Here is a 14249-nt window from a genome sequence, read left to right as displayed (position 1 = left end):
CTATTTCGAGTTCTGTAGGCTTCTTTTATGCTCGTGGTCATCTCATTCTTAAGGGTAGGGAAGTTTTCTTCCAGGATTTTGTTGAAGATATTTACTGTGCTTCTTAGTTGATATTCTTACCCCTCTTCTATTCCTTTTATCCTTAGGTTTGGTCTTCTCATTGTGTCCTGGATTTCCTGGACATTTTGGATTAGGATTTTTTTGACTTTTGCATCTTCTCTGACTGTTTCCTCTATGTTTTCAATGTTATCTTCGGCCCCTGAGATTCTCTCTTCCATCTCTTGTAGTCTTTTGAAGATGCTTGCATCTGTGACTCATGATTTCTTTTTTAGGTATTCTACCTCTAGGGTTGTCTCTTTTAGTGTTTTCTTTATTGTTTCCATTTCCATTTTAAATTCCTTCTTCAATTCCTTCATCTCTTTGGTTCTGTTTTTCTTCAGTTCTTTGATTTTTTTGAGTGTTTTTCTTGTTTCCTCTTTAAAAGTTTCTATTTCTTAATGCTTTTCCTCCCGTTCTTATTTAAGGATCTCTATCATCATCTTGAGGTATGATTTCAGGTCTGAATCTTCTTTATCTGGAGTGTTTGGCATTCTGCTGTTTGCCGTGATGGGAGAGCTGGGTTCTGGTGTTGCCATTTTGTCTTGGTTTCCCTAAGGTGAGTTCTTTCGCTTTCCTCTTGCCATCTTGTTGTCTGTGATTATACATGTTCTTGTTGTCAGTGATTGGTTCCCGTCTCTCCTGTGTACCAGGCCTGTGTCTCTGGATCTCCTCTGTTCCCAGTGGCAGATGACCTGAGCATTTGTTCTGCACGCAAGGGACCTCCGGGTGGAAACCAAGTCCCTACAGCAGAGTTTCTGCTCCCTTAAACCTATTGGGGTGGGGTGGTGCTTTCCGGGCGCTCGACCCAGAGCTCTCTGCACCCTGGCTACTTGCAGCTCAGTCTCACCTGGCCTGTGTCCCTGGATCTCAGCTGTTCCTGGTGGCAGATGGCCTTATTGCTTGTTCTGCACACAAGGACCCTCCAGGTGGAAACTGAGACCCTATGACAGAGTTCCTGCTCCCCTGAACCAATGGGGGGGGGGGAATGCGCACTTTCCGGGCACTTGGTCCAGACCTCTCTGTGTCCCGGTTACTCGCAGCGCAGTCTCACCAGGCCTATGTCCCTGGATCTCTGCTGTTCCTGGACAGTTTGAATTTTTTATAATAAAACCTAATATAAACCTCTTTATAATCTATAACAAATTAATTTCTGAAAAAGGAAGAATACATATTCTTGTAAATTTTTTAGCTTGGCCATATAAAGAATAAAATAAGTGTTTTTAAGAGAATAAAACTGAGATGGGCAAGCAACTGTTTAAGAAAGCGATTGCTATAGATGTTAGGTTTCAAACTTGAGACAAATGGTGAGGTGCCTATTTAATATATCCAAGGTACCTGGCTGCCAGGTTCTCTCCTCATCCCTCAGTTCTACCTGTTACAGGGCCCTCCTGGCTAGCATACCCCAGCCCCAACCCTAACTTCTCCAGCCTAGGGGTTGGGCTGCCCTTCCCTATATAACCCAACCATTTTCTTTATCTGCTCTCTTTGTGCCCTTGGGCCTCCTTGCTGCTGCACCTCATTTCTCTCTTTTCCCTCTCCTGTCTCCTATCCCTTCCTTTGCCCATCTCTACACATGGCATAGCTCTGTCTGGGTATATCCACTCTGAACTCTCCTAGGTGACCCTGACCCTGACTGTGCTTTCTCACATATCTATAATAAACCTTCTCCTCCTAAAGGATGGAGATGGACCTGGTTTCAAAACCATACCTAGGATCAGTCAGTTTCCTTTCCTTTTGTTTTCTTTTTTCATTCAATAGATTTGGAGGAAGCCAGTGCTATTCATTATAACATTAAGAAAATGGCTGTGAGGGCAGAGGGCATCTCAGAAATCTTTAAGGCTGTCCCTCTCATTGGGTTGCTATGCCAGTGCCTCGAAGGAGGCATAATTCCTTAAAGACAGGCACCAGGGTACTTGTGGCCTCAGTGCTCAGACCATGTCAGGTCACTTTGTCTCAAGCAAGCCTGAATATGGTTCCAAGCACTGCTCCTATACATGCAAGCAATGAACCTTAGTAGCATCCTTGTGATGCTAATTCTGCAGGTGCACAGAGTACAAGATCTGTGCAGGAAGTTGAATCCAGTGACACAGGTATGTATTTCAGCAACCAGGAGATTAAAGTAGGAAGACTACAATGTTCTGGCCAACTTGAGCTACACAGTGAATTCAAATCCAGCTTGTGCAATTAGTGGGATATTGTATTAATAAAAAAGTGGGGAGGAGATGACTCTGGCTTCAGTCTCTAATACCCAAAACCTCAGCAGATTGGCAAGGCTGCCTAGAGCTAGGTTTTAAAGAATGCCTCAGAAAGCCTTGGGGCCCAGGTAGAGATAACCCCATGTATGGCAATTCTTAGAAGAACTCTGAGTGCAAACTTGTCCTCCACCCCTGCAAATCCCAGAACTACCAAATTACCAGTTCCCAGTGCAGAAATCAGAAAAGTGACTTAAGCTCATGAGAGTTAAAGCCTGGTCTGTGTCCAGTAAAGCCTTGGGAGTCTCTCTACCCTTGGGAATCATGGTCCAGCTAAGATTTAATGTAATTTACCCTGTTGGATTGTAGACATCCTTAGTCCCCTTTACTCTTTATTTTTCCATATTTCTATCTTTGGGGATAGAAATATTTGAGGAGTGTCCTTTCCATCCTTGAATTTTGGAAGTAGTGTTTAATTTCTCAAGCTTTACAGAGTGGCAATGAACTTGTTAAATTATGTCCATGTCCGCACATCTGGAGAGAATTTGCCTCAGGATAAACCATGCCCTGAGTCTCCTCAAAGATTTAGATGATCTTTGAGTTGGTGCTGGAATGAGTTAAGACACTGAGGGTTAGAGAAATAGAATGGATGTGAGAAAAGAACATAAACAGAGGGAAACAGGGAAAGAATGCTATGGCCTGAATGTGTTCCCAAAAACTCACATGTAGAGGCTGAAGATATGGTTCACTTGAAAATGTTCTGCCAACACATACCTGAGTTTGGATCTTTTATATCCATGAAGAATCCAAGAAATACAAAGAGCTTAGAGGATTGCTAACTAGATAGCTTTGCTTCTTTGGTGAGCTCCAAGTTCACTAAGAAGCTCTGTCTCCAAAAATAAGGTGGAAAGTTATAGTGTAAGACATCAGATATCAGTGTTTGGTCTCTCTCTCTCTCTCTCTCTCTCTCTCTCTCTCTCTCTCTCTCTCTCTCTCTCTCTCTCTCTCTCTCATATACACACACAGAGAGACATGCCTGTATGCATACCAATACCTACACACAATAATCATATGTGGATCAAATGAGATAACTCAGAGGGTAATGGTACTTGCTACTAAGCCTGACAATCTTATTTCAACTCCAGAAACTCACACACAAAAGAAGAGAACTGACAAGTTGTCCTTTGTCCACAAATGCACCACAGCAAGTACTACCTACACAATGCAAATATACAGATGGATGGATGAATGGATGGATGGATGGATGGATGGATGAATGGATGGACAGAAAGCAGACAGATAGATAGATGGATAGATGGATAGATAGATAAAAGATAGATAGATAGATAGATAGATAGATAGATAAAAGATAGATAGATAGATAGATAGATAGATAGATAGATAGATAGATAGATAGACAGACAACATTGTTAGGGGTAGAGCCTTGTGGGAGGTCTTGAGGCCATGAGAGAGCAGTCTTCATGAATGAATTGATAGTAGTCTAAAAGGACTTAGTTGCGATTTTGATCTCTCTCTCTTATGCGGTGTGAAGGTGCAATGTTAGCCCACCATTTGTCATGTTACCTTTAGCATTGTGAGGACACACAGGAAAGCTTTTAGCAGATAGTAGTAGGTACTCTGATTTGGACTTTCCAGTATTTAGAACTGTTTGAAGTAAATTTCTTTTCTCCCTTTAGTTAAATTATTTTATTTTATTCCTGCCTGTATGTATGTGCACCACATGTATGTTTAAGCCTGTAGAGGTCAGAAGGCTGTGAGGTACTATATGGGTTCTGGAAACTGAACTTAGGACCTCCATAAGAGTAGTGAGAGTTCTTACTGAGGTATTTATCTAGATCTCAAATTTCTTTTCTTTAAAATGTGTATATCTTAGCAGGCTGGAAAGATGGCTCATTAGTTGCAAGTGAATACAGCCATTCCAAGCAACCTGAGATTGGTTCCCAGCATTCATGTCAGGTGGCTTATAACTGTCTAATTGCAGCTCTGGGGGATCCAACACCTTTGGCACATACAAGTACCTCTATTCATGTGCACATACCCTCACACATACACAAAATTAAAAATAAATCTTAAAAATGAACAAATTGCACTATTCTAGTTTGTGAGTACATACTGAGTTAAGACAAATATACACTGCTGGAATGGATCAGAGGAAACAACCATAAGAACAGATGAACTAAAGGAAACACTTATTTTAGATGTATGAGTGTTTTGCCTGCATGTATGTCTGTGTCTGACATGTATACAGTGCCCATGGAGACCAGAAGAGGCATTGGATCCCCTGAAACTGGAGTTACACATGTGAGTGACTATGTTGGTGTTGAGAATCAACTCCAGGACCTCTTTGAGAGCAGCCAGTGCTTTTACTGCTGAGCCATCTTTCCAGATCCAAGGTTGATCTAAGATCAAATATTAATTTAAAAATAAATATAATAGTCATAATGAAAAGACGTGGCCTAGTTTCTAGCACATTTTTTCTGATACCCATCAGCCTGCAGAACCACTCTCTACTACACTAGGTTAGGACACAGTGTACTCAGAGCCACCAAACTTAGCTAGGATCCATCATAAATAACAGTAATTTACCCAACATAACAAACACTAGGTGCCTAGATCCAGTGCAAAAAAAAAAAAAAATTGAAGCGCCAAAACCATATACCTCTTCTAGAAGCCAACAGCCTTAGTGTAATATGTCCTAAGCAAGGCAATGGCACCACAGCACAAGAACAGGGCTTCAACATAGAAATTTTGAATATGTCCAAGGGCTTTAAAGAGGATATGAATAAATGCCTCAATGGAGATTGTGAATATATAGTTGAATGAAACAAATTCGCTTTCAACATGAAAGTTGAATTTAACAAAGAAACATAATCACTAAAGAAAACTTGAACTGAAATAAAATTTGAAATGAAAAATTCAGGATATCAAAAATCTCAGAGGTAAGGCTCACCAGAAGATTAAGAAATGTGGAAAAGATAATCCCAGGTCATGAAAATGAGGTAGGATAAATGAATAAGTCAGTCTTTCTTAGATTTTTTTGCTTCAAATTGTTAAATCTTTTTTAAAAAGTTCAGTCACAAAGCATCCAGAAAATATGGGAGGTGTGAAAAAGAAAACCTACAAATATTAAGTATAAAAGGAATTTAAAAACCCAGGTCAAAGGCACATAAAATAGGGAGTTTTAATCATAAAATAAAATCTCTCTAAATAGATGAATAGAAAGATGCCTATCAAGGTACAAAAGGCGCACAAAATACCAAATAGACATTTCTATGAGAGAAACTCAGATGACACATAATAATTTTTGTCAGTACTGTTTTTTCAGATTTTAAAATAATTTTTACATAAAACTATATGAATATATTTTTTAGTCAGTACTTGATTTTTAAAGGTTTGATAGTATGCATTGAAAACTTAATAATTGCAATGAGCATAAAGTACATGTAAAACAAAGTGTAACATGGAAATAGTCAAAGTTTTCTTGTTGTATAGAGATTTTTTTGAAGGTGGTTTTAATACAAAACCTGATTAACTACATTTACTGAATATCAATGTTTGTTAAGTATTATGAGACAATTTTGAAAAAAATTATATAGTAAAATTATCAAAAATGAAGCTCATATTTACAAAATACATGAGCACGATTTATTTAAGTTTATGCAGAGACAGTTGAAAACTATTTTAGTTTATATATTTGCTTTTATTAGAAATGAATTACTTTTTGGAAAAAGTTGTTAGTGATCATGTAAATTGTCTTCAGGTCTCACAGATTTACAAAATGGGCAATGCTCTGTCTTTGGAGATGAGCAGCTAAACCTCAGAGGACTTCTACAAGTATATAAAGGTACTTGAAGGTAATTTTCAATATTAAATAAAATGTCAAGTAAGAATTAAAAAATTAATATTGTTGCTGAGAATTTCTCCTAACATCCACTCTAGTTTAATGGAATGTGTTCAAAATTAGAATGCAGTTCAAAACCACAAAGAATAAAACAATGTCACAAAAAAAACATTAAATGTACAGAACAAAGAAGGAATATTAAAAATGACAAGGGAGATGATCATGTCACATATAAATGCAGGCCCATCAGAATAACATCAGACTATTCAATGGAGACCCTGAAAACCAGGTGAGCCTGGACAGATGTTTGACAAGCTCCAAGAAACCACATATGCCAGCACAGACTACTATACCCACCAAAACTAACACAATCAATGAAGGGGGGAGTTCCAAGTAAAAACAAAGTCAAAAGGGGTTTGTACTCCCATAGGAAGAACAATCAACCAAACAGACCCCCAGAGTTCCCAGAGACTAAATCATCAACCAAAGAGTACACTTGGAGGGACCCATGGCTCCAGCAGCATATGTAGCAGAGGATGTCCTTGTTGGGCATCAGTGGGAGGAGAAGCCTTTGATCTGTGAAGGTTCAATACCCTAGTGTAGGGAAATACCAGGGCAGGGAGGCGGTGCGGAGTGGATGGGTGGAGGAGCACCCTTATAGAAGCAGGGGGAGGGGACAGGGTAGGGGCTTTCTAAAGGGGAACCCAAGAAAGGGGATAACATTTGGAATGTAAATAAAGAAAATATCCAATAAAAGAAAGGAAGAAAATGTTAAGCAATTTCTGCCCATTAATTCAGCATACAGAAGGGGAACTTCAATCTGTAGAGGTTAACTACACCCAAGAGGATACCAGAAATAAATAATCTTAGAAAAGTAAATCAAAAGAAGAGAAAATCCCACAGCACAACAACAAATGAACAGAAATCAATAAATAATGCTCATTAATAATACAAATGTAGTACTAATATCAACAATATGCTTATTAACAATATAGAGGTATTAATATTCTCAATTCTCAAATAAAAAGTCACAGACTAACAGACTGAATACTCTTCTACTGCATTCAAGAAATATACCTCAGCATCAAGGACATATATCACCTTAAGGTAAAAGGATGGAAAAAGGTATTCCAAGGAAATAAACCCAAGAAGCAAACAGGCATAATTGTTATTTTTAAATATCTGACAAAATAGGCTTTGAACTAAAACTAATAAGAACATGTAGGGAAAGACACTGCATACTCACCAAAGGATATTTTTATAGAGATATTATAATTTTAACTATTTGTGTACAAACACAAGGACATCCCAGTTCATAAAGCAAAGACTTTTACAGCTAAAATCACATATTGATCTTAACACAGTGTGTCTTAGTCGAGGTTTCTATTGTTGTAACAAAACACCATCACTAAAAACAATGTGGGGAGGAAAGGGTTTATTTTGCTTACACTTCCATGGCCTCTGCATCAACAAAGGCAGAAAGAACAGAAATTCAAACCAGGCATGAAGCTGAAAGAAAGAGCTGCAGAGGCCATGAAGGAGTGCTGCTTACGGTCTTGCTCCTCATGGCTTGTTCAGTCTGCTTTTTTATAGAATCCAGGATCACCAGTCCAGGATGGCACAACCCACAATGGGCTGCTCACCCGCAAATCAATCGCTAATTAGGAAAATGCCATACAGGCCTGCCACTCTACATCTGGATTTTATGAAAGCATTTACTCAATTGAGGCCCTCTCATACGACTCTAGCTTGGGTCAAGTTGACATAAAAACTAGACAGTACGCACAGTGGTAGTGGTTGACACAAACCCCACTCTCACGAATAAACAAGTCATCTTCCCCACTTATAAAAAAACTAAACAGAGAAATGTGTGGGTTAAATATGTGAAAAATCAAGGCATCTATTGAACATTCTTCCCAAAAACCAAAGAATATAATTCTTCTCAACAGTTCATGGACTTTTCTCCAAAACTTACCATATAGGAGGACACAGAGCAACTCTCAACAGATACAATAAAATTTAAATAATACCTGTCTGACCACAATGAAGTAAAGCTGGAGAAGCAGAAACAAGAGAAGTAGCAGAAAATATACAATCTTAGGAAGCTGATCAACTCATTAGTGAACAAAAATTTGGTCAAGACAAAAATTCATAAAGACATCAAAATTTATTAGAATTGAATGAAAATGGAAACATGATATAACTAATCCTATGGAGAAAACAAGAGCAGTTATAAGAGGCAAGTTCATAGCAGTAAGTGCCTATACAAAAATAGGAGAGATCTCATATTTGTATATTAGCAACACACGTGAAAACTCAAGAAAAACAATAATAAATAATATTCAAAAGGAGTAAGAGAGAAGAAATAATCACACTGAGAATGGAAATCAGTGAAATAGGAGAAAAACCAACAAAAAAATCAATGAAATGAAGAGTTAACTCTTTGAGAAAATCAATAAGATTGGCAAAGTCTTAGCGAAATTTAACCAAAAGACAGAGAACTAAATTAATAAAATTAGAGATGAAAAGGGGACATCACAACAGATACCTGTTTTATATAAAGCTGATATAACCCTGATGCCCAAACAAAATGATGCAAAAATTCTCAATGAAGTACTTATAAACTGAATCCAAAAACACATCAAAAAGATTATCCACCACTATCAGTTCATCTCACAGATACAGGGGTGATTTAGCATATGTAAATCAATAAATTTAATCCACCACATAAACAGACTAAATGACGAAAACCACATGATCATTCCATTAGACTCAGAAAAGGCTTTGACAAAATTCAGCATCCCTTCATGATCAAAGTCCTGGAGAGAACAGAGATACAAGGAACATACTGCAGCACAATGAAGGCAATTACAGCAAGTTCAGAGCCAACATAAACCTAACTGGAAAGAGACTCACAGCATTTCCACTAACATCAGGAACAAGACAAGGTGGTCCACTATCCTCATACATATTCAATATAGTACTTAGCCTTAGCTAGAGAAATGAGAAAACTGAAGGAGATCAAGGGGATAGAATAGGAAGGGAAGAAGTCAACACATCTTTTTGCAGGTAGTAAGATTTTATACACTAAAGACTCTACCAGGAAACTCATACAGCCAAGAAACACTCTGTCATGTAAGAGGATACAAAATTAACACGTGGCACAGGAAAGAGAGTACTTAAAGGTCATTGAGGGAGAGAGTGAACCAAATTCAGTTGTGCTCAGTTGATTTGGAAACAGTTCAGAGAGTTCAGAGGCAATCTTTCCATACAAAGTGATCCCATCAGAAACTGGGAGAAGCCGGATTGAATTAGTCAGCTTGCAGAGGAGACTGAGCCAGAAAAGCTGAGTTGAACCAGCCAGCCAGAGTTTAGAAAGAGCTAGAAAAAGTGAGTTTGTTCAGCAGTAAGCCTCCCAGACATCAATTACATCTAATGAATAAAAGTTACTTTTACAGGAAGTACTCTGTATGCTACCAGAGGAGAAAGTTAGTCATCATTATCACACAGCTACAAACCCTGTGATCTACAACAGCAACCTTCATGTAATAAATACTGATTCAGTATTGGTGCAAATGTTATGGGAGTAACCAACTACTTTTCAATTTTATTTTAAGTTTCACTCTATGAGATAGAATCCATATTTGATATTATTAAAGTACCCACAAACCTGAAATCAAATATGTCATGGGGTCAAGGGGAAAATATAATTCTATTATTCTGCTAAAAGAATATGGAAATAAAATGACATTGCTATATGCATAGATCAGTACATCATTCAATCCTTTCTCCTTGCAGTAGATGGGAATAAACGCAGAGGCCCACAGCTAGGTAATGCACAAAGAGTTAGTGACTTTGGAGCACTCAGTTCTATGTGGGATGTCTTCATCAACCCCTCTTCTCAAGGTACAGGATTGTATGAGGAAGAGTGGAAGGAAAGAGCCAGAGATGGTGGAGGACTCCAAGGAACTAACATTTATCAGACTCAACAAAACAGATACCTATATGAACTCACTGAGACTGGGCAGTGCACAAAAATCCTGCACAGGGTCAAACAAAAAAAAATCAGCACTGAGAAGAGAAAGTGGACACAAAGACTCATCCCTAACCAAGAAGAAACTTGCAATTTTTACTTACTAGAAAATGGAAAATCCGGTTTTCCTTAATGTAGTATCCCTGTGTATATCTACCACACTGCAGCACAGTTCTCACACCCAGGAATAGTTGTGCAACACAAAACAGACCCCGTGATCAAAATGTATTTTATGAAAAATGTTTAAATAGAATGAAACTTCTAAATTCAACTGGATCTAAATTCAACTAAACTGATATTGAGATTGAAAAGAAAGAAAGAAAGAAAGAGAAAGAAGGAAGGAAAGAAAAAGAGAGAAAATTCTTTATCCTAGATGGCTTTATTGGTGGATTCTGCCAAATGGTTAAAGGAATAAATAACCAATCTTTGCAAGCTTCCAAAAGTAGAAGAGCAGAGAAGACTACCCACCTCTTCTCTGAGGACAGTATTGCACTCACAGCAAATCTAGGAAAAAGCTTCCCAAGCAAAGGAAACTGCAGACCAATGTCTCTAAAGGATTGTGGTCGCAAAAAATCTTGAACAAAATACTAACATGCATAATCATTTGCTGAACATTTTAAAAGGCTTGTCCACAATGACCCTACCATTGGCATCTCCTCAGAGTAATTTTCCACCCACAGATCCTATGCTTCCAAGCCTGCTGTGGGCTATACACCATATTTGTCCATGCTATGTTAGGAATTAAGCCAGGTTCTACTATAAGATCTCTTATCCCAATTGCAGTCATTCCTGATTAAAATCTGCCTTTGTCACTTTGCTCTTTGGCTCTGGTTTTCTTTAACAGCTTGGAGGTGGGAATGGAGAGTGGGTGCTAATAAATATGTTTCTTTTTATGGTGATGAACATGTTCTGAAAGTGATTGTGGTAGTGGTAGGTGTCAAAACTGTTGGATTGTGTGCTTTCAACAGGTAAGGTTTTGACTCATGAGCTAAACACAAACACACCAACACAAGTAGTTTAGGTTTTCTCATCCTTGGAGCCACAGTGGGCCACTGGAGGGCACTATGATTATTTAAGTGATCTACCAAGAAGATGGGGAGCTTGAGAAGGGAAAATCTTACAATGTTAGCTCACCTCAAGGCAAACTTACTACAATTCTGCCTTCCATCTTGGTGCTTTCCAATACCCACAGGGAAGCATTTGAGAACACCAAACCCAGTATAAATGTCTCTAGAGGCTGCTTTACCCTGCTTTGGTAATGAAAACTAGCACATTCCTTCTTTTTCATTAAATTGATCTAAGTCTGATTTCCATTCTCGTTTTACACTGAAGTCCTAGGAAATGTAATCTCTGCTATTACCTGCTCTTGGCCTTCACCTCTACTTCGTTAAGCATGGAGGATCTGAACTTTGCTGAGGCCTCTTAGCAGTCTCTATTCTGATTGGTAATCACTTCATCTTACCAGTGACCTAATATATCCATCCACTCACTGGTCAAGTATTAATCATTATCCTGTACTATAAACAATACTGGTGTGAGTACAGTTTCCTTAGTTTAGTCTTGAGGTTGCTCCTTGAACCTGCTTCTCCACTTCATCTTTAAGCTAGAAATTCAATACCCTTTCTTCACATAGTTGCAGGCTCTGTGTGTATAAGTAATCAGGTGATATGAAGATAACCCCCACCAAGGTAAAGGACTATACCATGTAACTCTTCTGATTTTTAAAGGGGTACACTGGAGGTGTGCCAAAAAAACAAAACAAAACAAAAACAAACAAACAAACAAAGCACAGCATACTTAGTGAGTACAGGTAAGCCTCCGAGTCTCTGGAATCAGCAGAAGAATAACCTGGAGGGAAGACAAAGGGGGTGCATCAGAAGTAGAAAGGGCAACTCTCAGTAGTAAAGGGACGTGGTGAAGACAAAAACAGTGTTTTGGTGCCAAAGCCTCTGGAAGATGGTCATGTTCGGAAATGAGTGTTTCACAGTGGAACTGGAACTGGGCTTTGTTTTTTGTTTTGTTTTGTTTTTTTTTCTGAAACAGCTTCTTATTAAACAGCAAAGCAGAACTTGAACACAACTTTAAATATTTGTAACAAGGTCACAAAAGGGTTGCAAAATGTCTGCAATGTGAGGATTACATATCCTGATAACTAAGTCACCCATCGAGGCTTACATTAGTACATTAGATGATTCCACAAGTCAGCAGCCTATCTAAGAGCCGGCAGATGCATTAGTGGACCTTTCCTATTATAAGAACTTAATATTATTTCTGGTATCAGCTCCTTATCAAATGGAAGCTACAAACTAAATTTTTAAAAATTGTTAAAAGAATGACTAAAATTCTGCAACTAAGTTGAGTTTACAGAAATTCTGGGAATACAACTGAGATAAAACACTAAGGTTAATAATTATCACATATACAAAACTCTTATATTTATGATTCTGATACTAATATACTCTTAATTAATTTTGCAAAAGTTCATCTCCTGGTACAAATAAACCTTGAGACCAAACTTTTCACCGGTCTCTTAATCCCCTCACATTAGACTCAGTCCACTTTCATTTATGTCCCCAAAGGGCAGCTGTGGGCTAGAGGTAAAGCACATCCAGAGGGAAAACACTGGGAGTTGGTTATTTCTTTTTATCCAGTTTTCATTCCTATTTGTATCTTTCCTCAAGTCCTTCCTTTTTTTCCTTTTTCTGTTGTTGTTTTGTTTTGTTTTGTTTTGTTTTACTTCTCACACACCAGCATCCCTATCTTTTTAACACCAAATGGACTATTTTATGCAATAAGGAGTTTTTAGCTTCTCAATGTGCCAGTTTACATTTCAAAGAAAAGCCTTCATTCTTTATAGCTTCAATCTATTTTCAGTTGATTAAAGAGAAACCAGCAATCCTATCTTATTACTAAATATCACAAATGGCAAGCCTTAGATAAGAAAGTATCGTATTTTGGTTAAGTGTCAACACTTACAGTCAGGTTACTCTGTAGGAGATAACTCTGAAGTTCCTGGGGAGGGAGATGGGAAGGAGGAGGCAGATGGAGGAGAGGCACAAGATGGTGCACAGGGTACAGAAGCTGTGCATTCAGTACATGGGTTTGGTCTCTTTTTCACAACGTGGTTATTTTCTTGTACATTTTACTAGTTAGGCTTATGATAAAAGACAGTGCTAAACATTATGTGTATATATAAGCAAATTGGCAAAACATTCATCTTCAAGTTTCATAAATATCTGTAATTCTAATATAAAGTCTCTACATGTGCACATTTTTATAGACTAACATGTACATAGAATGTTAACTCAGAGATGCTCCTGTTAAACATTAGTATTACCTAGATCTGACATTCTCTTTATAAATACTCAGGGAGGCAATCAAAGATACTCTAACTTTTGGATCATATCCAAGCTTAAGGGGGAAGAACAAAAGCAGCAATCCATAGAAGAGAGGGAGGTGAACCCTTTACTTCCTTTTGCTTTTCTATCAGTTGTTTGAAAAACACTAGAAGCAGACATGAGGTTTTCTATATATTGTCCAAGAACTTGACTTTCCGATTTTAGCTTCAGATTTTCTTCCTTAACCGCACCTACTCTTGCAGACAGATCTTCAAGTGTGTGTTGGAGTTCCAACACCTGATTAGTAAGTCGAGTCTCTTCTTCCAGTTCCACCTGATTTTCAGCATCAACTGCGTCCATGTCAGCGTTCATCATCTTGGGGAACAGACGTTGAGCTCTTGAACACAAACTCTTTAATGAACCGTCTTCCGTCTGAGGCGCAGGGAGGAGGCGGGATAGGTAGGACGCCCGGGGTCGCGGCTCTCGGACCAACTCTGGGCTTTGTTTTAAGGTTAGGTTCAAGTCGTGGATATTTCTCGGGAAATCAGACAGAGAAAGTTATTTCTTAAAGGTGATGGGTTTATTTTTGGAGACATGAGGCCTTCCATGGTCCCTGAGAGATGTGATAGTAGGAATTGCATAGAAGACCCAAGTAGGCATTGAAGTCTATGGGGCATAGAGATTTGAGGCTGGTGACAGAACAAGACACATCTATAGTAGAATCT

At 38.3% G+C, this 14249-nt stretch overlaps 1 protein-coding gene across 1 annotated transcript in view; it reads right to left on the bottom strand.

Moving 5' to 3' along the window:
- The window catches only part of LOC308414908 (short coiled-coil protein-like), a gene marked incomplete at both ends in the record, with an annotated part of 103581 nt that extends 89682 nt beyond the window's left edge, over positions 1-13899 (bottom strand). The window contains one exon of the mRNA XM_080910080.1: positions 13656-13899. Within this exon, the coding sequence (XP_080766206.1) occupies positions 13656-13899 (244 nt within the window). The remainder of the gene's footprint in view (positions 1-13655) is intronic.
- Positions 13900-14249: the final 350 nt, after the last annotated feature.

The sequence above is a fragment of the Micromys minutus genome (assembly GCF_963924665.1).
Source record: "Micromys minutus genome assembly, chromosome: X".
In the NCBI taxonomy this organism is placed as follows: Eukaryota; Metazoa; Chordata; class Mammalia; order Rodentia; family Muridae; genus Micromys; species Micromys minutus.
This window is presented reverse-complemented; position numbering and strand designations above follow the sequence as displayed.